Source organism: Pteropus alecto, unplaced genomic scaffold (assembly GCF_000325575.1).
Source record: "Pteropus alecto unplaced genomic scaffold, ASM32557v1 scaffold103, whole genome shotgun sequence".
Classification (NCBI taxonomy): Eukaryota; Metazoa; Chordata; class Mammalia; order Chiroptera; family Pteropodidae; genus Pteropus; species Pteropus alecto.
This window is the reverse complement of record NW_006436288.1, coordinates 5,434,258-5,460,356: the sequence shown is the minus strand read 5'-3', so window position 1 is coordinate 5,460,356 and position 26,099 is coordinate 5,434,258. Positions and strand designations below refer to the sequence as shown.

The 26,099-nt window shown below is 32.6% G+C and overlaps 1 protein-coding gene across 1 annotated transcript in view; it reads right to left on the bottom strand.

The window, feature by feature from the left end:
- Positions 1–26,099, bottom strand: part of PLEKHA5 (pleckstrin homology domain containing A5) — a 191,522-nt gene that overhangs the window by 12,772 nt on the left and 152,651 nt on the right. The window contains exons 15-20 of the mRNA XM_025047374.1: positions 18,295–18,375; positions 12,998–13,060; positions 11,240–11,320; positions 10,953–11,102; positions 2,769–2,932; positions 1,886–1,898 (exon numbers count right to left, since the gene is read on the bottom strand). Coding sequence (XP_024903142.1) covers positions 1,886–1,898; positions 2,769–2,932; positions 10,953–11,102; positions 11,240–11,320; positions 12,998–13,060; positions 18,295–18,375 — 552 coding nt within the window. The remainder of the gene's footprint in view (positions 1–1,885; positions 1,899–2,768; positions 2,933–10,952; positions 11,103–11,239; positions 11,321–12,997; positions 13,061–18,294; positions 18,376–26,099) is intronic.

Here is a 26,099-nt window from a genome sequence, read left to right as displayed (position 1 = left end):
TCAGTCTATTAGTAAAAATAGACCACAAACAAGAAAAAAAGGTCACTAAAGTTAGAAATTCCACTAATTATATATTTAAAAACCCAGAATTGCAGTGGATTAAATTTTGAAAATATCTAATATATTCTCAAAATTTCTGAACTTCAGTGGCAATGATAAAAGAGATAAAACAGAGAGAGAAAAAAAAAATTTTCAGCCTCAGGTATACTATTTCACAACTTCTCAATAAGCTTTGCCTTGTGTTATTTATAATGCCAGGAAGGAATACTGAACAGAAGGGACAAAAAATGGAAAACCAGAACGAAAGGAAAACAGAACAAAATAGAAACTTACAAAAACCAAATTAAAAAAAAAATTTTTAGGGGAAAAAAGAAATGGAAAGTATACTAATTTCCAAGTTCTAGAACATAAAGAGACATGCCAAAAAAAGAAAAGAAAAAGACAATAAAATATGTTTAGAAGAGTTTTGACTCACGGAGTTAAATATATTTGCAGGACTAATTTTCAATTTTGGAATCTAAATTTATCATTGCCATTTTTATTCTATTCTAAGTTATATCCATTTTCTTACTTCTAATATCCCATTTCATGCCCTCAGGCTAAATACTCTAACGGAAACCAAAATAAGACCATATTGATTTTCAGTAAGATTGTAATTGCACTTCTATGACTCTGATACTTAGATATCAACAAATATAATTTTTAGGAATGTAAATTTATAAAAAAATAGGCAACAAAGTATAAAGCCATCACATTAGCTAGAAAAAAATCTTTTTCATTGACTATCAGTTTTTGACAACTGTAGATATTAGAATACAATCAGTATTTTATTAGCAAGATAAAAAGCCCTCTGAGGGGTTGAAATATGTTTTCAAAGTCTATACACATAAGGGCTATGTACCAACACTGCCTCAAAAAGGCACTGCACAATCTTAGGTATCCAGTTTTCTGAGCCATAGGATGAAAATATCAAAGTAAAAGGAAATACTAACACACACCCAACATGATGACAGCCCAGAGATGTGAATACTGATTGATAACAGACTTACAGGGAGAGAATATCAACTCTAAAAATCAGACACTTGCATATTCTATACAGACTATGGATTACTCTTACAATAATTAAAAATATATATACATCTTTTCGCCTATATGAAAGATGTATAATGAAAATCTCATTTTTGTTCTGTTTTGCATTTCTCTAGTTAATAGTGACTTTGAACAATATTCAAACACTTGTTAGCAATGTTTTACTTTTTATGAATTAAAACTACCTATGTTCTTTGTCCATTTTGCTAATGTACTGTTTCTCTAAACTAAAAAAAAATTCTTTGCAAATCTAGATAGTAACTCATTGAATTTTAGTGTTCAAGATACTTCTTCCTGGTATGTCATCTTTTAAGATTGTCTATGTTGTCTTCATTGTTCACTTATATAACAAACCATATGTTTTATGTGCTTGATACTTTTCTAAGTGCTTCAAAAATATCAACACATTTAATCATTATAATAAGCCAGTAGTGGTTGGTATTATTATTTTCATTATACGGGTGTGCAAACTGAGGCACAGAGTTGTTATATAACTGGTCTAAGGTCACACGTGCAATGCTACTTCTTATAGAGTACACCTTCTAGTTATTTTTTAAAAAAATTTCAACTTCTTGTGGTCTTAAATATATTAGAATTATTTTGTTAATTTTTTTCAGAAAGTTCTTGAAATTTGGTTGAAATAGAACTGAGCTTATATGAAGACTTTTCATTGTGATAGTGTTAAATCGGGCCATTGATGAACATGATATATGATTACACTTTCCCTTTTATTCAAGTCTTCTCTTATGTCACGATGAATATTTTTTGTTAGGTTAAATCAGGGTTGGCAGAGTACTCTGGCCTGAAAACTAAGAACAGATTTTTTACATTTTTAAGGAGTTATAAAAAAGCCAAAAGCACCTGAGATTCCGTGACAGAGTGTATGTATATACTTGCACCATCAAAAATATTCAATATCTTTGTATAGAAAATAAATAAGTGATCATGAAAAAAAAAATCAGTATCTGCTTTTTACAGAAAGTTTGCTGACCCTTTGTTTCTATTTTACAGTTTTTTTTCTATTGTATCTTAGTGTGACTTTAGTCATGACCACATTTGGATACTTAAATTTAGACAATTAAAATGAAGTACAATAAAAAATCCAGTTTCTCAGTTACACCAGCAACATTTTAAGTGCATCAGTGGCTTCTATATTGGACAACACAGCCAGAGGACAGTTGATTTTCTATGAGTCAACTTTATTAGCTTTTTATATGTTGTATTAATTTGTTTATTGAGTCCACTGGGCTTCTAATGCAAATGATCAAATTTACATAGGGCCACAGCATTAAGTAACTTTACAAATTTCCTTAAACATATTATCTCCATTTTTCACAGCAACACTTTAAGATAAGAAAACTAACACCTGGAACTTGATCCCATTTCTGCCTGTTTACAAAACTGGATTCTTTATTCCAAATGGTGCTGCATTTTCCCTTATCTAATAATATATCAGTCAAAATAATAGACTAAATATAATAGAATAAAGAGGCATTTAATATAGCATGAATTAGAATACATTTTTTAAAAAGATAAAATATCCATTATTTGGAAAATCCATATAATTCAATACCTCAATACCAAGTGACATATAGTTAGCTAAGAGCACAGAACACCACAGGACTCATACCATGTACCCAACAGAATAAAGAGCTTTTAAACAATGAGAGAGGGGCTACTTTGGTTGTACAGTACCAGTCAAAATCTGTTTAAACAATGTGAAAACATTACACTTTAGTACCTGAACTTCACCAAGGTGATCTAGCTGCTCTTGCATCTGGTTCCTGGTAATGGTTACATCATATTCTAACTTATCATATTCTCTCCATGCTCGTTCCAGTTCCTAAAATCAAAAAGCTTTACTTACTTTTATCAAGAAAATGTACTTTTATGTCATTATCACCTCAATTATTATGTGGTTTATATTGAGCAAAATAAAAACTTTTCTAATTCATTTTCCTTTACTGTTTGAAGCATTTTCTTGTATGTCCCGATAAAAATTTCTCCATGAATAAAAATACTAAATAGGTTGCATTTTAGCATGTGGGATTTTCAGTAATAGCAGTAGCCTGACATGTCTTTACTTAGGTAAATTTATAGTAATGTCATAAACCTAATTCAGCTAACTAGTCAGTGAATCCTGCTCACTGAGAGTCAATATAGACTACCCGCCTATACTTTTCTGTTGGGAAAAAACATCATCTCCGAAACCCTAAACTCATAGAGGTTTTTCATACTTCAGTCTTTAACCACCTGTTATCCATTGAACAAGCGCTCAAAAATATATCGTCATTATATTTTGCTTCAGGAATGCTATTCTGCTGGGGTATAGGTACTTATCTATGGGTTGTAGTTACTCTTCAGACATTTCAGAGAGTGGTATGAAGTCAATAAATTGATAAACTAAGGGCAGGGACTATATTTGATTACTATTTCATCGCCAGTATCTATTGTGGTGCTGGCACATGTAACACAACCAACAAGTATTTACTGAATCCTGTTGTAAAATGAATTAGCAACTCTTATCTAAGAACCTCCCATGACCAGGAATTTCTTGCCTTCCATTGCTCTGAACAAGCTCCCCGGGGAAATGTCAGTTTAACAACAGCAACAGTCTAGGGGATAAGGAAAGAGGGTAGTAGTGCAGAAGAAAGGTTACTTAAAATCATCTTAGTAAAAACAAACAAACAAACAGCAATACCTCAAGTTCTTAGAGGTTCTCTTTTAATGAGTTATTATTATTTTTTAAAATGCCTACAGTACCTAGTCTTCCTAGTTGGTCTCTCATCCAAGTACTAACCAGGCCCGACCCTGCTTAGCTTCTGAGATCAAACTTATGCAATGAAAAAATTGCTCGAGGTGCATAATTTAAAAAATTAAAGTGTTAAAATTTTGCCACTTGGTATAACTGCTTTTAAAATTTAAGATTCTCCTTAAGCAGGATTTACAATGAATTATATTCTTAAAAAAGAAGAGATAAACTACTGGAGGTTTTTTTAAAATCATCTCTGTATTATATAGATAGTTTAAGGAGTCTATTGCGGAGATTTCACAATTAATTAAATTTTAAAAAAGCAAAGTGATAAAGTATTAAAGATTTTTATCTCATTTATATTGTGTAAATATTAGAATCCTTACTTGGATTCAGCAAAGTGTTTCTATTTGGATAAATAAGGATATTAATCTCCTTTAGTAAAAATTGTTTCTATTCATCTTCTAACTTGTGCACATCACAAAAACTGCAAATTTAAATTGTGGCCTTTGAAGGCTTCAGAGAGGGTAAAATGAGGATAACAAGACCCAATGGTAGCCTAGCAATTAAGGAAGATAGCATTGCCAAACTAACACCTAACTTCTCCTAGAAAAGCCAGAGTTAGGGTGGGCCCAAAGGTTCTGTAGAGGCATCTACATATAAGAACATTTTCAGAGGGTGGGAATCTTTGTTTTTCTTACAGAAACATAGGAGAAACAGAGATTGAGAGCTAGAGATTACTTTATCAATATTTTAGGGGTGAAGAATCAATACACTTTTAATTTTCCCAGCCTGGAAAGTCCTGCCATTGCACTGTGTCATTTGTCCTAAGTCTCACTAATCCTGCTGGGCCTCCCCCATTTCTGCCTTTACTTCTCTGCTCCTCAAACATGATTATGGGTGGGCAGAACACAAGTCAACACAAGATGGCAAGAAAAGGGGCAGGACTGGCATAACATCAGTTTCTTCCCAACACCTGGATGAGTATTTCATTCAAGAATTTAGTGGATTATATAAGTACAATATTAAAATCTTTAATTATAAGCTTGCTATTTTTTGTTAAGAATGTATAGGTACACTAAGGCAATTAAAAGGTGTAATGACTTTCAAACATACAGATATCTTACTATCATAGGCACAAGTCAAGAAACAGTGCTTTCAATAAAATGTGGAGAGTTTATGCCGTAAGTAAAAACACTGAACTCTTGCAGTCCGCAACCCCATGGATAAACTTCACCATATTAAAAGAAGCCAAAGAGTATATACTCTATGATCACACTTTCATAAAATTCAAAAACAGACAAAGCTAATATATAGTTTAAGTCAGGTAATGGCGTTTTGGGGAGAAGGCAGTCACTCGGAGGGGAGCCTCTGGCATGCTCGTAAAATTCAGTGTCTTGATATGAATGTCAGCCACATCTGTGTACTTAATCTGTGTACTCTCCTCAAGAGCATGTTAAAAAAATATGTGGGATTGTTATAGGGATGACAGAAAACTTTTAAAAAAATGACAGTCTAAATTTAGGGCATGGAACAAAGAAATTTTAATAGTGGTTACTTCTCTATGCTATGCTCTGTACTGAGACAAGACTTGGCCACTGTGCGGGAAAACAAACTTCGAATAGGTCTGCAACATTCAGATGCAGTGAAATCTCACAGTACCAAAAAGATCAATAAGGATTTTAATACCTAACTACAGAGTTATAACAGTTAAGAAAGGATTAGAACTAATGATTAGTTTTCAAATTTTTAATGTAATAAGAACTTTCCTTTTCTTATCCAGAATCAATGGTAATTTATAACAACTTATAAAACCCAGAAGGAATAGTTATAAAATATACTTAAATAAGTAAATAATTATTACATTATGTTTAGAGCTAATAGAGACTGGTTTATTTCCGGTTTGCCTCTCGATTAGTGTCTGAGTTTTAATTTAAGATATGGTAATTGACAGATTTTCAGTTTCAAAATGGAGAAGGGGCAATAGTACAGATGTAGTATGATTTTTCATTAGCTTAAGGTAAACTTCAAACAACTCTTTTCAGTTTTAAATATTACAGATTAATGTTCACTATGAAGTCTTGGAGAGTTAAAAAGCATTGTAATATTTAAGTTTACTATTATGAGAACTAGGCACACAAGAAAATGTTAATATATTGGTCATTACCATCCAACCATAACAGTTCTGTCAACTAGGTATTAGAAGCAGTTGATTTTTGAGATGAATCAAAAATAAAATCAATCTGATTTCATTGTTACCTTCAGGATATAGAGATTTTTCTGGCACAGATTTGAAAAATGGGCTTAGTTATTTAAATCGTTTTTCAAAAAGGATATCTGTCTTTTATGATTTTATGCTTGCCTTATCATATAACTATATCTCAAATAAAAATCACTATTTATGAAACACTTTACTAATAATGACTATACTGGCTTTTCTAAACCTAAAAAAATTTTTAAGAGTAACCAAATCCAAACTGTGTAAAATGAGGATCGACTAAATCAGCCATGGATACAGAGTTACCTATGTTTTAGAATTCTAGTTTATGGTAACAATTACAGTAATTCTACTTTTTTGGCTATATACATTTTTAAATTTTTGGCTACTTATGATCTTTAACTCATATTTTTAGTTTCTTCTGTTATCTCTTTGAAACAAAACTATATTCCATCTCTTGAATCTATCATCCGATTTTGACAGTTAGCAATACATGGCCAATCTGGTTTTCATGTATAGCACCCATGTTCTACCTCCGTGGGATTATTTTAAGCAAACACCAAGCATCATTATTATTTCATCTATAAACACATCAGTATGTGTTTCTAAAGAAACCAAAATGAAAAATAAGAGAAATCATTTTTTTAAATCATCGGTACGTAATCTTTCAAGAAATATTTTTAATTGTAACAACACTTTTCCCCCATTTGCTTGCTACTTATTTGTAGAGGAGAATGGGTCACTTGTTCTGTACGATTTCTGTTACTCTAGATTTTGCTAACTGAATTCCTATGGCATTGCATCATCTTCTGTAGCATGTATTTCCTATAAACCCGTAGTTAGATATGGAGGCTTGCTGAGATTCAGATTTGATTTTGGGGGGGGGGGATGTAAAAATATCTCTTAAATGTTGTTGGGTACTTCCTAGTGCAGAGCATCAGGAGGCATATCACATCTGGCTGCCTCTTTTTTGGGGGATGTTATTTTGTAATCATGAAATAACTAGGGTATTTAAAAACCACTTTAAAATCTTCCAAAGCATATTCCATGACAATTCATGGATGTTGACAGATCTACTGTAAAAAATTATACTTTGTTGTAACCATAATTCTCAGTAGTTCTTTATTACACTGAGAATGAGTACATGAAGACATTTAGTGTGTAAGCTTCTCCCCAATGTAGTTCACCTGTCCTGCTTGCCTGTCTATTTAAGTTTGTAATCCTAAACCTAGTTTATCTATTGTAGTTTAAAATCTCTGTTTACTCAAGGCCCTCCTATTTAGAATCCAGTTCAGAACACAAATAAGTTTAATGGAAGTCTATCCTAGCCTACTTATTCACTGTATAACTCTGGACAATCCCTGTGTCTCAGTTTTCCATTTTTAAAAATAAATTTATTTTTTCAGTCTTCCACTTTTTTAACATAGTAGCAATAGTAAACATATCAAGGGGTTATTATGTGGATAAGTGCATGTAAAGCACTTATAATGAGACTCTACACCCAATAACTGCTCTAGAAATATTCATGATTATTAGTGTTATTTCATATTGGTATTATTTTACATGGCTATTATGGATAAATGCAGAAGCCATCTACTAGCATGATTCAGGATGATTGGGAGCCTTTATACCTGCTTTCTAGTGGTTGAAATTCCAATTTTAGATTTTCAGTAATATATATTTGCTTCCAAGAAAGTACACATGACCACATGGTGAAATGGACTAGAAAGTACAGAAGCCCTAGAATTAAGTCCTTGATTTAGGTGTTGACTCTGTTATTCGTTATGTCACCTTGGCAAGTCATTTAACCTCCATGAATCTCAGTTTCTTCATCTGTACAGGAGAGGTAATAAAAATGAAAATAAAATGGAGATAATAATTACACTTATTTTGCACAGCATTTTCTTAAGGATCAAACCAGACAATGTATGTGAAAAATGCAGAAATACAAATGTATTTTTCTGCTATTATTAGATGAGTCACAAATTCTCATCTATAATATGTGAATGGTATCTGCTTTATCTGTCTTCTTGAGTTGTTGGGAAGAATAAAAGCACTTGTGGAGCTGAAAAAAAAAAACGTAAGAATATATCCTTTACATTTAGAGATAAGGCCTAATGTAAATTCCCCAAGAAGAGACTGTAGCAGACGTTATGGAGCTCCACACCACCCGCCTTTGCCCACCTGATTTCAAGGACCTATGGTAGAGCTCCATGCATGCCAAGTGTCTCATGATAAGCTCGCCAATGCAGTTTGGAAGTATGGATGAATTAAGGACCCAGGGGCAATCTCAATGAATGAGTGATAGATACTCCAGCCTCCCAGCCTTTCCGTGGGAAATTCTGAATCATTCTGCTATTTTCTCAGAGTCCCCAGTGGGATCAAACTCCTGCTGCCCACAGTGGTAACCAAACTCAGTAGTGAAACCTTTACTGGCCTTTCTTCCTCCCTGTCTCACTCTACACCCTCCCTTACTTCTGCTTCCTGGAATCATCTCCCAAATAAACCTTCGGAACCCAGTTTCTAATCTCAAGCTCTATTTTGAGAACCCAAACTAAGACAGGGACCCACTGAAAATTTCAAGGGGTAACTGTTAATTTTTCTTACTAATCAGGCTTAAATAAAACAACGCAGAGGCAAGGAGAGAACACAAAGGCACTATGTGCTTAAAGCGTATGTTTGTTGGGTGGCTCTTTTTATGAAGAGGAGATGTAGTTTCAAGAATTAAATAAAACATAAAAGGAAGACTGCTTTACATCTTTACCTTGTGTCAATCTAGTTTTATGTACTTTAGTGGCCAACCAGGTGAGAGGATGTTTTCTAAAATCAAAGCTTTGATGTATGGAAGCTTTAACGTTATACCTCTTATGTTATCGAATCTTTTCTACCTCAGAATTTGGATTTGAACCAAGGCCCTGCATCAACTGTGAAAGAATCAGAGGACTCCTTTGAGATTCTGCTGGCACAAATGTTTAATCAGATTTAAATATAATCAGCATCAATTGAGTGCCCACCATATGCCCAGTGTGATGTTATGTATCATCTGCAGCCTTAAAATGCAAATATGAATAAGTTTACATAAAGGCACAAATAACATAGCTTGTATTCTATGTAGTAAGACATGTCTTAGAAGAACATATTGAGGGTTTGTAATGATCACTGAATAATGCTGAAGGCAAGGGGAAAAAAACACAGGAAAGTGATTATATAGAATACCAACTAGAAAATGGGGTACTCTGAGATGATTAATTTCTATTAAAACATTTTTAGTAAACTTTCAAGGCTGGAGTTAACCTTGATATGGAGCAAATTCTAAGCCTACAAATGAGATTTAAGTTATTAAACCCAATGAACACTTTACATCCCTAGAATTTTCTAAAACAGACACCAATCATAAAATAGTTTCCAACTAAATTTTGATTTGACTCAGGTTGTCACAGGGATACCAATTTTTTCATTAGCTTGGATTAATGCCATTTTCACTTTTTAATTTCATATTCCTAATCCCCTAAGCCAGTTAGTCAGTCAGTTAGTCAGTTCTACTTCCTGCTTCTCCAGACATGTTTCCAATACTGTCATCTCTGTGCTGTGTTTCAAGCCATTTTGTCCTGTATGGACCACCTCTTATTTCCTCTTTCTTCCTAGTCAAATCCCACCTATCACTGATTAACTGACTACTTCTTTGTAAACAACATTTCAGGTGCATATATTTTCTTTATGACTACATTATAAAATTCCATGTAGATCTAAGTCTTCAGGACTATGGTTAGATCTGCATCATTCAGTTCAATCATTCATCAAATTTTTAGTGCACATCCTGTAGTACTGAATGCTAGAGCTACAAAGATGAACAAGATATGGTTCTGATTTCTAGATGACAATTAAAAGGATATTAAATATTTTTAAAAACCTATAAACATTACAGTGTAATTAAGAGACTAAATGAGATCATTTTAAACCAAGAATAGGTATATTAAACATAGGTATTTAAAGAATCATAAAATCTAAGTTTTGATTTATCTAAAACTATGACATATTCCTTTAAAAATAGCTTTTGTTTGGAATGTTATTTTAACGTTATTCAGAACTGAAGCCATGTTGAGATTCCGGTATGCTGCCAGCTTGGAAAGACCTCTCTTACTTAAGCTATAGATCTTCTTAAAAGGTAGCTGCTCCCTAAAGAGGCCACTGAAGGTATAGGCGAGCGTGCATGAGCAGCTTTCTTTAACAGGTGGCTTTTGCAGGGATTTCTCTTTCAAAAGGCTGTTGGGTAGGTGCTCTTACTATGTTTAGAAGATGACTACATCATAAGACCTAAAGCAGACTGTTTAAACTTATAAAACACTTAATTTATAAACTCTGGCTAAGACTTTTAGACTTGGTAATCCCAAGATACCTTTCATAAAGTGACATAACTATGGGTTAAAAGGTTCTGCTAATCATATTTCTTATTCGAACCTATCATCTATACTTAGATCGCACTGCAGCTATGAAATGGAATGTTGATGGCTTCTTAAAAGCATTTCACAGGTACAGTTTATGAAATGGTTGGTTAAGTGAATCTAATTACCACCTTCCCAAAATTATTCTAATTCCCCTAAAAGCCACAAAATATTTTCTCAATGTGATAAATTTTAACGTATCTTAAGAATTTTTCATTTGCATGATACATAACCAGGAGTATTTATCTCTTTTGTAAAACTATTTCACAAAAAACAAAATGCCTAGAGAAATAGATCATCCTTTATTTTTGATATTATTAACAAATTAATTTCTTGTTATAATAGAGAACAATCTTAAAAACAGTCCAATTAAATATGAATATAAATTAAATTAAAAAGAGAACTGTATGATATTTCAGTGACTCTTACTATGAAAAAAATATGTACTCACAGCAGTGGCTCGAGAGAGCTCTCGACATGTACTAAGCAGTCCATTTTGTAAATCATCCCTCTGTAACACCACGGTCTGAATGGCTGCTGGGTTATCTGCGTTCATTTCTATCTCTTGGCTGGCTGACAGCAAAGCTTGCTCAAGCGTATACTATTATAATAAAAAATAATTACATTTAATGTTCTGCATCATCAAATTAATTCTTTTTTACTTTAGTTATCAGTGTCTTGATAATAATCATATAAAGTAACATCAATTGTAGTTAATAATAAACATAATTGTCCTACTTTCTCCTTGTGGAGCTGCTGAAGTTTCTCTTCCAGAGCATGTACCACTTTATCTTGTTCACATAGACGGCTTAACTTGGCCTAGGTGATAAGAGAAGATGTCTTTTATTAGCAATTTTTTATTTTTCCTGTAATTGGAGGTAGGTAGTCATCATTCCTGTAACTAGAGGTAGTTAAAACAAGAAAACACATTTAGAATACCTAATTAGGTCAATCTTTATTTCATTGAGTAATATAAAAATTTAAATATATCTTATAAAGATAGAATGCTTAAAAAACATGCATGTAAAATGGAAAACCATTTCAACCATATTATTTAACTTACGTAATTCAAAAAATTCTTAGCAGTCTCATATGCTTTCAACAAATCATTTCAATGAGGTTAAGATTTTTTTTCCCTATGAACTGCTGGATAGGTTAAATGATATACATAGCACTTAATTAAAATACCAACTGGATTCTATTTTATATTTTTAAAATATGTTCTTATGTTCTTAGAAAAGAATATAAACAAAAGATTGCTTCTAATTGTAATACAAATAAAAATATTGCTAGTGGAGAAAAATTACTTTCAATAGTTTTACTCTTGGTACTACCCCAATTTTTAAAATTATGACAATATAATAGAGTACTCTAACAAATTTAGAGTACTCTAAATTTCAATACTACAATAAACCAGTTCTACACATATCTGAAAATAAAAACCCTGGACAAACCATAAATATGCCCAAGCTTTACTGCGTAACAAGAAAGCAAGAAACATGACATTTCACTTTCTTTGTCTTTTTATCTATTAAAGTAACTACTTTATCTTTGTTAGACAATGAAACTCAAGCTACATCAAATGGAATGCAGTAGTCCCCCCTTATCTGTGGGTCATATTGCTCCGAGATGCCCAATAGATGCCTGAAACCACAGACAGTACCAAACCCAATATATACTGTTTTTTCTTATACATACATGCGCTTTATGGTGTCTCTTTGGCATATCTGAATTACCTGCTTTAGTACTTGCACTTTGGGGCCATTATTAAATAAAATAAGGGTTACTTGAACACAAACACTGTGATACCCTGATAATCGATCTGATAACCTACATGGCTACTAAGTGACCAATAGGCAGGAAGCACCCACAATGTGATTCACATCCCAAGTGGGATGGAGCGGGAAGGCATGAAAATTCACCATGATACTCAGATCAGCATGCAATTTAAAACTTATGAATTGTTTATTTCTGAAATTTTCCATTTTCCATTTAACATTTTGATAGAAACCGACTGTGAGTAACTAAAACCGTACAAAGCGAAACCACGTATAAGGGGGGACTAGTGCATATTGAAATATGCAAAGAGGAACAAATGGAATAAAACCGGGGGAAATGAGGTAAGAAAGACATATAAGTAAGTAAAACTGCGTAGCAAGTCAGCAATCTAAAATATGATTAAAAAACTAAATTTAATTTTAAAAGGAATGATAGAATTTCTAGAGGCTAACACTTTCTCTAGAAGACAGACTATTTTATTTTGTCTCCAGTCCTGCATAACTTTTCACAAAACTCTTTTACTTTCATTTAAGTGATTCTTAATACTTTCAACTGCTAATTATGGGGGTGAAGACGGACAGAGAATAAATTAAGGAGTGCGCATTTAATGGAATCTAAGTGAAAAAGGAAGGGGAGGAGGAGGAATTTTTGTCAGGCTTATTTAGTGTTTGGCAGAGAATATGACAGTCCGTCAATACACAGCATACTAATACTTACATCGATATCTACTTCTTCAGGTCTGTATTTGTATAATGTGCCTCTGCATTCATCTTGTGATAGCTATAAGGAAAAATGTCAAATAGCAACTTTAAAATTAATATTTCAAAATGTATTTATTTAGCCTATAGTTAATATTTTGGATTTATATAACAAAAATGGGGTTTTAATGATTTTTATAATTTTAGAAGTTTAATTCAAACACAGATCATTACAAAAGTAGAAAAATATTTAACAGTGATACAATATGCAAGATACATTAAGAATGATGTTAACTTAAGCTTGTGAAACAAAATAGTAAGCTGGTCAAACAAAATTACACAGCACTTTACATCTTTCCATTTGTAAGACATACATTATTTTAATGAAAAATTGACAAATAAAACTATAAGAACTGTATTGAATCAAATATTCAAATCAGGTATATTTCAACAATCAAAACCGTCCTTCAGAGTATACACATAATCACACAATTGTGTATGTGTACACTGAAATGCCAACACATCTTAGTACAATTTTACTAACAAAACCTAATAACATATTATATACAGATACATAATATATAAACACACATACACAATATAGACTTATCTTGTTCTTCTGTCTTAAGAACTAAAAGATAATGGAGGAAAAGGATGGGTTTAATTGAAAAGAGGAAAATCATTCAAAACCTCATAAAACTGAAAGCCAATAAACCATGGATAGTCAAATTCCATAAAAAGCTTTTATACGTGTTTGTTGACACCAGTTGTTTTATTATACCGTAAGGAATTATTACTCAGTATATTTAAACATCATTTTTTTCAGTTTATTTTGGTCAAAAAAATCCTCATTTCTGAGTATGCTTATTATCAAGATTTCAACAGCCATCCCAGTCACTACAGATCATATCACAGCTTCTGCAGGCAATATTTTACCATCTCTCTTGTCTTTTGACTTAATATACTGACTACTAGATAATAACAAAAACATAGTAGGAAAAATTTAATTGGGGCTCATTGCATATTTACTAAATGGCACACTTTTTCTCAAAGTGGGGATGGGAGAAATATACCCCAACTATATTCTAGATTGGAAAATCAGATTTCATATATACATATATACATATCAGATTTCTTATACATACAAATGTATAAGAATGTATAAATTATAGCTACTTATATTCTCTCTTTAAAAAACTGCTCGACAGTTACATCTTTAGAAGGAGGCACAATTTAAACAGTAGGTAATTTTGAATGGCTCTAGAAATGTGGGAATCAGGAGGTTAAAAAAGTAAGCATTCCAAACATACAATAATAAATCCTGGATTTGAGTGTTTTATTTCAAGACACAACTTTCACGTATCTCATGCAAATGAACCTGTGACTATTTAAGGGTATGCACAGTGATTATTAACCACAAAACTCTACAGAAATGAACGTCACATGAAAAATGAATTTAATAACAAACATCAGAATACTTGTGCGCTATTTTAAAATAAAGATCACTGAATGTCCTGAGAAGTGTCAATTATTCAAAATTAAAGCACCTAGATCCAAGAATTTATGCTGCAATCTGAAAAAAAATGTAATGAAAAGTTTTACAATCTTTAGATTCATAAAAATGTAAGATGACAAAAATTTTCTTATTTATATTTTCTCATTTATAAAGCCTTTAGCTACCAATGTCCAAATATACTCTGCTTATTTAATATTTAAAGTTAAATGCAAAACAGCTTTACTGAGCCATGGAATGCAGGATTTGAATATAATTAGTGGACAGCGCTACATCCAGATTAAAACATGAATCGAAACCTATATCCCAGAGTCAACAGATAAAAGACTAATAATTTTAAATGAAAACCTAATAATCCAGGATAAGTATTTAGGATATTGGTATACTATTTTTTATATAGAGAATCTTTTTTCCTTTGATATTTCAATTTCATTGAGTTTTTAAAGTATGTATTTTAAAATTTTTCAGTCACAGTTGACATACAATATCCTATTTGTTTCAAGTGTACAACACAGTGATTAGACATTTGTAGACCTTATGAAGTGATCACCCTGATAAGTCTAGTACTATTTAGGGAATCTTATTACATATTCATTTTTATATTAGTTGGCAGATTATAAAAAAGAAAAACGTGTTCTGTATAGTTATAATTTTAGAGCGATACATTCTTATAGACATAAAAATATTACATAAATTAAAATATTTTTCTACCTATATTTTTAGTACCACTGAAAAATTTACTAAAATCTTTTATCAGGTTATTCAATAAAGATATTCATTATTAGATACCAACCAACAAAAATCTTAAAATAATTAACCTTCCAACATACACTGCTTTTACATGTCAGAAGAAAAGCATACGAAAACAAGATTCTTTAAATAATTAACTTCTAAGCATGGCCTAGTTTCCATTACTAAGGCTTTTCTTAAAAAAAAAAAAAAAAAAAAAGAATATAATTTATTAAAAAACAATTTTGACCTACAATTGAAGTTTGCTATTCATTTTCAATATAAAACTCCTTCTATAAGAAAAATATATAATCTCATAAATGTTCTGATTAACTCAAGTTCTGCACCAAATAATGTTTCATGGCAACAGTTTCGATCATTTTTCAAATTAATCTTTAGCAAAAATAAAGAAGTTCTGAGTTTGAAGTACCTCCGTAACACTAGCAAAGCAAATGAAAAGGGCTCTGTAGTAATTATATGAGCTTGAGTAGTGCTCAAGCTTTAGACAAGTACCATGCAAACTTTACTGTCTACATAAGGATATGTGCTATATTTTATTTAGAAAGTCAGAACTTTTTCATAAGGTACCTAATAATCTTTTAAAAAACTGTCTTGGCATCAAGTTAAAATCACTTTTGTCAATTAAAATTCAACTTTCTACAGTATCTACCCCTTTAGTATATGAAATATATATATACACATACATACAGACACAAATCCCAGGAGTATTTTGGGGGAAATATTTGGTAAAATTAGACATTACATTCTATAAGGACTCAAAAATGCTCATTGGGTTTGTGTATCTTTTAAAATAATTATCAGGTGACTAATTTCATTGATATTAATTATGTTATAAAATCTCTGACACAAAAATGTATTAAGAAAGGCAGCAGAATTAGTAAGTGCAGAGAAATTTTTCAACTTGATGTTCAGTTATTTAGCATTTGTTTTGAATCAGTTTTAGGTACTATTTACTTGACTTTAAGATAATTACTGCCTGTGTAATTTCTCAGGTGTCCTCCATTCTTCTAAGGAAATGTAAATATAAAGGTTCTCCTGACAGAAAACCTGAAAGGCTGTGATTCAAAATAGGTCATAAGACATTATATTGTCACTATAGTTTTGACTCAGTTTCAGAGGCCTGTTAACACATCACTGTAATGCAATGTCAGAAAAACAAAACTGTAACAATGTACATTATAAACTTTCGTAAAGATCTTTGGATAATAACAACATGATAAAGGAAACCTTGAGGAAAAAATAAGATCTAATTTCAATTTATGCAAATTTATAAACAGCTTAAGAAACGTGTCTGTCACTTTTATCCATCAACAGATGCCCTAAAACAATTAAGTATGTTGCCAGTGGCTGATTAAAAAAAAGGATCGTCTGAAGACTTACTAGACTTAATAGCACTGAGACAGCACTAATTACTTAGCAACAGGCTGCCCATCTCATGACCATGCATGGCTGCTGACATTTGACTTCTAGCTCTGTTTTGTATAATTTCAGTTTTTTTCTTTCAAGTATTAATATGAAAAATATTCATATAAATGTAATGCACTTTCATTATTGAAGGTCAATGATACTGTAAAAGACCAGTTTCAGATATCCCTACATATCTGAAAAACACCAATTAGAGCTTTTACTGCAGCAGTAATTTCAATCAGCAATGACGTCCGCAGCATCAACCTGGTTAGTGATCAATATAAAAAAGAAAAAACAAAACAAACAGAACATCGAGGCTAGCACTCTGATTGAAAATATGCAGTGCGAAAAATGAAAACATAACCTATTACAACTTTTAAAATACTTTTGATCTCCTGTCAATTTAACACTATATAAAACAATAAAGTGATAGCTTCAGACACTGAAAAGGGTATCAATTCCAGAAGAGGTGCTAAGGTTCTTGGTGTGATATTTTGGAATCAAGTGTCAAGGTCCTATAACTTGGTGATTTTAAAGAATGGAAAGATTCCATTTTCTTTTTGGAAAGTAAAGCTGTTTAACTTTAAATATTTAATACTTCATCTCTTTCTTTCAAATGAAAAATATGCTTAGAAATGAGTTACCTTCCCACCGACTGTTTTACTCTCGCAGTTAAAAGACCATGATGCAAACCCCAAGGTGATTAAAGCAAACCAGAGGCCTTTAAAGCCAGTGCGAGATCGAGGTGCTTTTTTTAAAACCAGGTATTTTACATATTTTAATCAAAGCATATATTCATTTTTCATGTTAGTTAATTTTCTTCTTCTGTATGATTTAAGTAGTTGTAACAGGTCATAGGCCACAGTAATTTGAGTGTTGAAGTGGAAGAAGCTGATGTTGCAAAACACACAGCTAAGAACATTTAGACCATGAAATACAAAAAAATTGGATAGGAATGTATAAAATGACTTCTTTTGCAGATCTGCAGATTACCAAGGCCCTAAATTAAAGCCAGCTAACTCTATGGTACATATTTTGAGTTAAGGAAAAGAGTGGAGTAAGATATGACTATCTTGATAACTGCATAAGTATGATAAAAACGCAGGGAGAAGACACTCCCGGTAAGAAATGGCCACCTTTAGGTTTTACCATACCAGAGCTCAGAAACTAGATTTAAGGAACTCCCATACAGATCTAATCTAGTTCTAAAATACTGAGGGGAGATTATGGGGGGTTGCCCCTTGAAAGGGGAAAAAAATTTTTTTTGAGTTTTCTCTAAAAATTCCTTATAATGCTTTAAGTTATAAGGAATTTTAAAATTTTTAGTTAAAATCAATGGCAATCTAGTAAAATTTTGCAAATGCACTGCAGACCTCCAAGTACATATCAATCAAATACTCTACACAAAAACTTCAGGAAAATGGCACACTTAATATTCGACAGCAAAATGTTCAGCAAAGCCATGCTAAGAATACTGCAGCATCTTGAAAAGCATAGATGAATTGCATTTTTTTCCAAATAGACATAAACAAAAAATGAAATAAGAAAAACACTAATGTTATGAGTAACTCTGAGGATAAACCAAAACTGTCACTGAGGGATTTTGCAGATGATAAAGCAGTATCATTCACTGTCCAAGACCTTACTTGCTGGTACAGTTGGGGTCTTAGCGCCGAGTTCTCAATCATTGTGTGAACCATGTTGATAATAGGTTCATTTTCTTTCATCTATTTCAAATCAGGAGGAGCATACAGCAAACATCAGTTTACAGCACAGCTAGATTTGAAAGACGACACTGTAAATATAGCCTCTACTTTAATATCTTCCTAATAGTGCAGTTTACATTTTACCCCAAAGTTGTACAGATCTAACTTATATAAACCATTTCGAACAAGTATTAAATGCTTTAATAAAGGTTATTTAAAAAGCTTATAAAAAAGGTTACAAAAAAGCTTACTAAATGCAATACTGCTGCAACTAGGTTTTATTTTATAAATATTATCAATACAATCAATTAATGAACATTCCTACATATACTAGAATAGATGATAAAGCATAATTCAAAGAATAAACTAAAGGGTGACAGCCTATAAACTTAAAAGGAGATTTACTGGTTTACTAATTACTTGATCAGTAAAAAAGCTTAAAATGATATTCAGTTCTTTATAAGATTAATCTGAAATTTTATAAGGTTAATCAGAAATATAAATATTAAAATTTTAGAATATAATCAATATGTCCTATCACTTAGATAATCAGACATTAAAGTTAATCTTGATAGACATTTATATACTTTATTTTGAGTTTTCTCACAGTATAACACCATCTGTAGAATTATTTCAAGTATATGCAAACTAAAATTTACTTAGCAAAGACTCAGTGTATCTCCCTAGCTCCTAAAAAGGCTAAAATCATGGTTCACATTTCCAGCTCTGTTGTACTTAATTACTGCCCCTAAAAAAATATTTGTTTTAGCAGGCTCTGGACTTAAGAGTTAAAGCATTCAAAAGACAATCATCATTATATATACAGAGTAAAAGGCCAACAGAGTTTATACCATTCGTTAAGCAGAGACGTCTACTTATAATTGCGATTTTGTGACATTTAGTTTACATAATTTTCACCCTAGAAAATAAGCATTCTATCATGGTTAACAAATGCTACTTTACTGATTTAGCAAAATCTACAACAAAAGTTTACTAATCTTAAGATCAATAAACAAATAATAGAAGTAAAAAATTTTGAAAACTGTGCATCTAGACAATTTTATTTTCAAACAAGTTATTGATGTTTCATGTCAATAAAATCTGTTTTGGCTGTCAAATGAGAAACTTCATATTCCTGGTTTAACTGACTTTTACAAAGTTTTATTCAAGCTAAATAATTTAATTTAAAATCTATACATCTACATATTAAACTGGAACTTCTATGCATCAAACTCAAATCTACGCATCAGTTAATCTCAAATTTTTTTTTTCCTCCAATGCTATCCAGCAAGGGACCAAGGTATTTGTAGGTGATATCTCATGTAGAGGGGAAACAAACATGTTGATATGCAGCACAGAATAAATTTTTTATGGCACTAGAAAGTAACCTGTAAATAGACAACTATAGATATAAAGTTTTTCTTTCACAGAAAACTTAAATTACAGAAATTTAAGACTTCTTTATATTTTAAAGTGCCCTCTATGGTTTAAGGGAATGCTAGTGATTTTATTTTAATCAAATGTTGATCATGGAATAAAGTATAACTTCTTTTTCGTTTTGGCTTAATCACGTGACTGCACTGATACATACTTTGTATAATACAAGTAGCTTAAAGTTCTATTCATTTTTAGTATTTAATTTTAATTTTTAAAGCAATCTCATCTATTCTATTTTTCAACAGCTTGGCATTGAAATTAGATAGAACAGTACCTGACTTAGAGATTATTGGAAAGGAGGGTGGAGTTCGGGAGAATGAATGTTTAAGAAATAATGAATATCAGATACTATCCAAAAGCAGAGGATACTCAAGGTCAAACTGAAATTTCCCACTGACTCTTGGAAATCTGGCACCACTAATGGGCCACTGTGTTATAAATGGCTAGTTCTGTCAATATGGCTCACACCTTTAAATGGAGCTTCAATATGGTACAGATTAATGACTTATGTTCATACTCTAGGCTTGAGGAATTTACTTAAAAATGTATTTAAAAAGAGAGAAGAAACAATGATTAATGCAGGATAATCAGGTCTGATTTATTTAGGGTAAACGTGTGTGTGTGTGTGTGTGTGTGTATGCATGCAAGCCATGTGTGTGATTTAAAAATGCTGGTTTAATTTACATGTCAAAGATTATGAAATATTAAGTCACTGAGAAGGGATCTTTGCAAGAAGAAACTGGCTTAGGAACAGAAAAACTAAAAGCAAAAGTAATATTTAAAAATAAGACAAACTGCAGTGTCTCAGAGATCACTTCTAGAATTAACTATTTTTTACTGCGAAAAATTTCAAGCATATATATCAAATCCTAGAATATTCAAATTAGAAGGCATCTCTGGAAGCTGACAATTTAGTACAACAAAGGAATGAAATGTTAGCAACAATTACTTTGTGGATTATTTTTTTCTTCCTGTATATTTCTCAAGATTTCCCAAATTTTCTGAGATGTTGCTTTTCTAATTAACAACAAGCAAACGAATAAACAAAACAAAAAAAAACCTTATCAAGGAGTCAAGGATAAAAATACATAAACACGAAATAAACTAAATTAATGGAATTATTATCCTCTGGCAAATGTCCTTTGATAACATAAAGAGGCTAAGAAAAATTTTAGCATTACGTGTTCACACCACGTTCAAGGCTGGGAGTTATGGTAGAAGAAACCATTGGAGTCAGTCCTCCGATGCAGTGAGGCTTTCATCTAGAGAACTGTTCTCACAGCCTTTACTCTTTCAAGGCTGTACAAATACTGCAACTTTCTGTATGTGCTATACATAAAAAAGGTTAGAAAGCACAAAGATAGTGTTTCTGTTTCAGAAAAACTAGACTTTTTTTCCTTCTTTGGTATCCCTTGTGATTTTTATCTCAGTAGTTCTCAAAGCTGGCTGGGACCAGGGAAAAGAGGACCTTGCGTACTGCATACTTTTTTTCTCTTTCTGAAGATCCGTGGGCAGTTCTGACAGGAAATCAGGCTTGAGAACCATGTTCCCATTCCGGCACTCATTCAAACCATCACCAGTAAGAAACTTTTTAAGGCCCTAACGGGTCAGTACAAAATGTTGGTCAAGATATCTGTACAGCTATCAAAAGATGAAAAATTTCACTAATTATCTAAATACAAGTATTGCATTTAGATTAAAATATTCTCTTGTCGTTGTATGAAATAAGAGGCTTAGCCCTCTTAAAAATAAACTGAATCTTCTTATTATATAATATTAATAGACTCAGCAGAAATCAAGGGGGATCCTAGGTGTCAGTCAGGAATCCAATTTTCAATCGCCAGTTGCTCTATTATTCTAGCAACTTCTAAACATTGGTTCCAAAGTCTCTATCACTAGAGAAATCAGACCAGCTACAAATGTAGAAGGAACAGGATATTGTAACTCATATGATAAATGTGAGAAGGGCCGGAAGGAGAAAGAGATTACAGTGAGCAGAGCCAAGAGATCACTCATATAATTCATCCTTGGAAAAGATTAATTTTCCAATCCTTCTTTAAGTATAAGAAGTGGTTTAGTGGCTTAATTGCTCTTTTAAAAAGTTCATATAATAAATAATCTAGAATAGCATTGTACAACAGAATTTTCTGTGATGACAGACATGTTTTATACTGGTATAGTCCAATATTGTAGGCACCAGCTACACGTGGCTCTTTAGCCTTTGAAATGTGGCTAGTGTAACCAAGAAAATATATTTTACTATCAACTGCCTTGCAACTGAGTTTCCTTGAGTCTGAATCTGTGCTGACAGCTTCCTCCTCTTCTTTGAGCAAGCTGAGTTTCCTTGAGTCTGAATCTGTGCTGACAGCTTCCTCCTCTTCTTTGGCTGGATGATTTCTATCTACACTATTATAGAGCGTTTGTCCTTTACTGATAATCAACAAGACGACCCATTTCTGTGCTGTCATTTTCCATTTACATGGAAAATGGACTTTTCTTCAATTCTTAATGATATCTTGGGAAAAGAATTTTTAAGTTGGGAATCTGTTTTAACAATAGTGAAAAACCATGATAGCCTAATCACTGAAAAATCCATTTCTCAAGAATGTCCTCCTATGTCTACATCAATAAACTCTTAAGATGTGTGGCAAAACTAAAACGCTAAAGAATTTGACATGCTTAGGGTGAAGCTTTGAGGAATGCAGGGGTTTTTATAAATAGGTCACTTAGATAATGACAATGAAATCCCTTCCACTCTCACTGGAGGCAAATCTGAAAGTCCCAGAACCTGAGATTGAAGGGTATGACTATCTATTGAAACTACTCATTGTTTAACAGGAAGCAGAGAAATCTGAAGTGACTTTTTAAATAAAAGAATATAAATAGGTTTCTTAATAGCTGATGGAACAAAGTATTGAGGTCTATTTGAAAATTTTAAAGCAATCAGAATAGACTGCCCATGCTATATGTTTTCTAAAGTAAAATTTTGGAAAAATACAATTGTTATACATTCAGAAGAATCTATAGTACTTTATGTAGACTATATAATGTTTCCTTGTTTTCTTCAAGAGAGAAAGTTAGATCTTTAAAAAAGGTAACAACAAATCGGGTCACTAACATAGGAGTCAATCATATCTGACGTTCCCTTAAAAGAGAAAAAAAATTTTTCTTAAATGGCTGATGCAGTAAGTACTAGATTCAAGAATACTGATAAGGCCCATTTATTGAGAAACATTATGAAAATACCCTAAATCCAACAGAACAAAAAGAGGTCACCCTTTATACTCACAATCTCGTTTAAATTGCTGAATTTTTAAAGCCGTCATTTTGACACACACACACACACACACACACACACACACACGGCAACCCAGGAATACTCTTGAAAAAGAAAGGAATTTATAAATAGCCTCACTTTGCTTGATGTTGACACAGCAAAATTAACATAGTGTTAAAATACACACACACACCCACACCCACACCCACACCCACACACCCCTGTTATATTTTGAAGGAAACTGAAGGTGCAGGCTAATGTATTTCTAAAGAATTTACTTAACAATTTACATAGCGTCACCTTTTTTTAATCTAAAGGTCTTTAAAGTATTTTTTAAAAATGAAAATCCTTTTGGCTACAGGACAAATTTTATATATCTGATTTTTACTTCAGTGGCTTAATCTATTTTCCTTGTTTAAGGACTCTTAACCACTGTTCCTCTAACTTTAGGTAATATATAATTATCTGATGCTACCATCTTTTTTCCTGGCATTCATAGGCAACCAGAAATATTAAAACAACTTAAAATCCATTTTATAAAAATGTTTTATTGTGAATATAATGTTTGAAATGGTCATAGTTTTCTCTTTGCAAATACTTTAGCAATACAATTTTAAAGGGGCAAAACATTCCAAAACTGAGTATCTTACATTTGTTAGTAAAATGAAATATTTGTTCTGGACATGGGTAAATCTACTCCAAAATATAGTTGAGCTTTCACTCAAAATATCTTCTAGATACAAGGATCTGGATTTTATTAATAGTAACTGTATTCTTACTGGGTTACGACTGGTACTAAGTAGCAGAATTCCTGCCATTAATTCAAAGATTTATCAGCTTATGTATGAACTACATAATCACACCCTTAGGTCAATCCTAGAAATGTTTTTGGCATTTATGCTCAACTTTATTTCCTTCCTGGGCTTTGAAAATCATTTAAGAATTCTTACTTTGTAAGCACTAACATCCTGCTTTACACTGAGCTCCATAAATCTTTGCTGAATGAACTTTCTGGGGGGGAAAAAAAAAAAGCAAAATAAGGTAGAAGAGCTACAGTAATTAGGCTACAAAAATATTTGCTTTTGTAAATACAAAATAGAACAGTATAAATATTATGCATTTTAGGAGGGGTGGGGAATTTTTGTTTTTATTTTCCTATCTTATAAGAAAATAAATATGTAACCAGGAGCTGATAGTTCTCAGTAACAAAGACCAGCAACCCAAAATAGGACTACTCTAAGAACAATGCCGTTAATTTTAAAGGAAGTCAAAATTGATTTAAAAAAGGGGGGTGGGAGGAATAAAATTCATTAACACAAGGTATTCATCCTAGCTTTGTGATTCTGGGCAAGTCATTAAACCTAAGTAAATGAAGATAAAGGTAACTAGCCCACATGCTGCAAAGGCTATGGATGAGAAGCCAAGTGGGATATTGTACATGACAGCTCTGAAAGCTATCAAGACGAACAGGTACTGGACAGGTGCACAGAGAACGGGAGTGTTGTTGAAGTATTCGAGAAACAGTGAGTCACTGGCTGGAGAAAAGGGATTACAGGGGAGGAAGTATTTCATGGCTGGGGAGCAGTGGTGGTGGAATGCCTGAATGACAAACCAAAAAGAAACCTTATTTTGTAGTTGACAGGAAGTTTGTGAAATTTCTTGAGTTAGATGAAAGACATAATGTGGCAGGAGCTTTTTGAACTGCCAAGATTTGATGACTAAATGGTAAGAAGCAGCCGAGTATATAAAAGGTGTCATGGTGGTGTGTATTATCCTGACTAAGCACTCTGCAGATTCTCAACCCTTGGAGTGGTAGATTGGCAGGCAGGATACCAAGGACTGTCATACTGTGGGTCTTTCCAGGTTGCCATTTGTTCTTCTTTTCATCCACCAGGCAATCAAACTGTGAAAGCCAGAGGAGGAAACTGGGTCTCACTTTCCTCTTTTTCTCGGGGGCTTAAACCAGTTAAAGTTCTAGATCTAAGCAAACAGCTAAGGCAAAGGTCTTGAATCCTTCTCAAAGCACAGTGAGCTCTTCTCCAAGAATAATGTGTTCAAGAAATGTTTGTTACATCAACGAGATTAAAGGTGACCAGTATTTTGAAGCATTTTTGTTTTTAGTTTTTTGGTCAGGGAATTGAGGAATAAGATGACCTTAATTTTGAACATGTTAGGGATATACAGAAGGCAGAACTTCAAAAGGGAGATTTCCATAGGCAACTAAATACATAACTAAAACTGCTAAGAGAGGGGTTTCAGACATCTCTTGTGTCCCTCTCCACATCCTATTAGCCTGTCAACCACTTTGTATATAGCAACCTCCTAGCTGCTCATGTATGTATAATGTCAATGTGCTGGAGAGTTAGTTTCAAGGGGCAGCCCTTGGTCAATGGAGATTGGGAGCCAGTACAAATGCCTCCCTCTTCTATTGTTCAGTTGGGTAATTCTACAGTGTTTCTATTCATTTGTCAACAAGAATCAGTCAGATGAAGCCCAAGTTGCCTACTGCAGTTGATAATATATTCTCTCCTTCCTTGCTCACTCTCTTTACTCATGTGTGAACTTTCTGCAAACAAGCCCACATCAAAGAAGCTCACATCGCAGGCTCTGTTTTCTGGGAGAAACCCAAGGGCAAGAGATGAAGAACAAGAAACAAAGAGACAACTAGTAAAATGATGAATAGATGAATGCTCTCGGAGAACACCAAGAAAAGGGAACTTCTCCAGTTAGGTTGAGATGGGCGAAAATAGCAAAAAGAGACAGAATAATTACTGGTAAGAAACAGAAGAACCATGAAAATAAACTGTAAGCAGGAGACAGGCCAAGAGATCAGAGTACTGACATACATATATTAAGTCCATGTTCTAAATTCTAATTTACTCATTGTCCATTTATTTAGTCTTAGAGTTCTGTCATTATGATGTTATATTCTGCTTAAGAACTTTTGGGTGTCAGCCCCTTCTCACTACTTCTATGATCAAATATGGAGAGGAAGGCGCGGGGAGAGAGAAAAAGAAAAAAGGAGGAATGG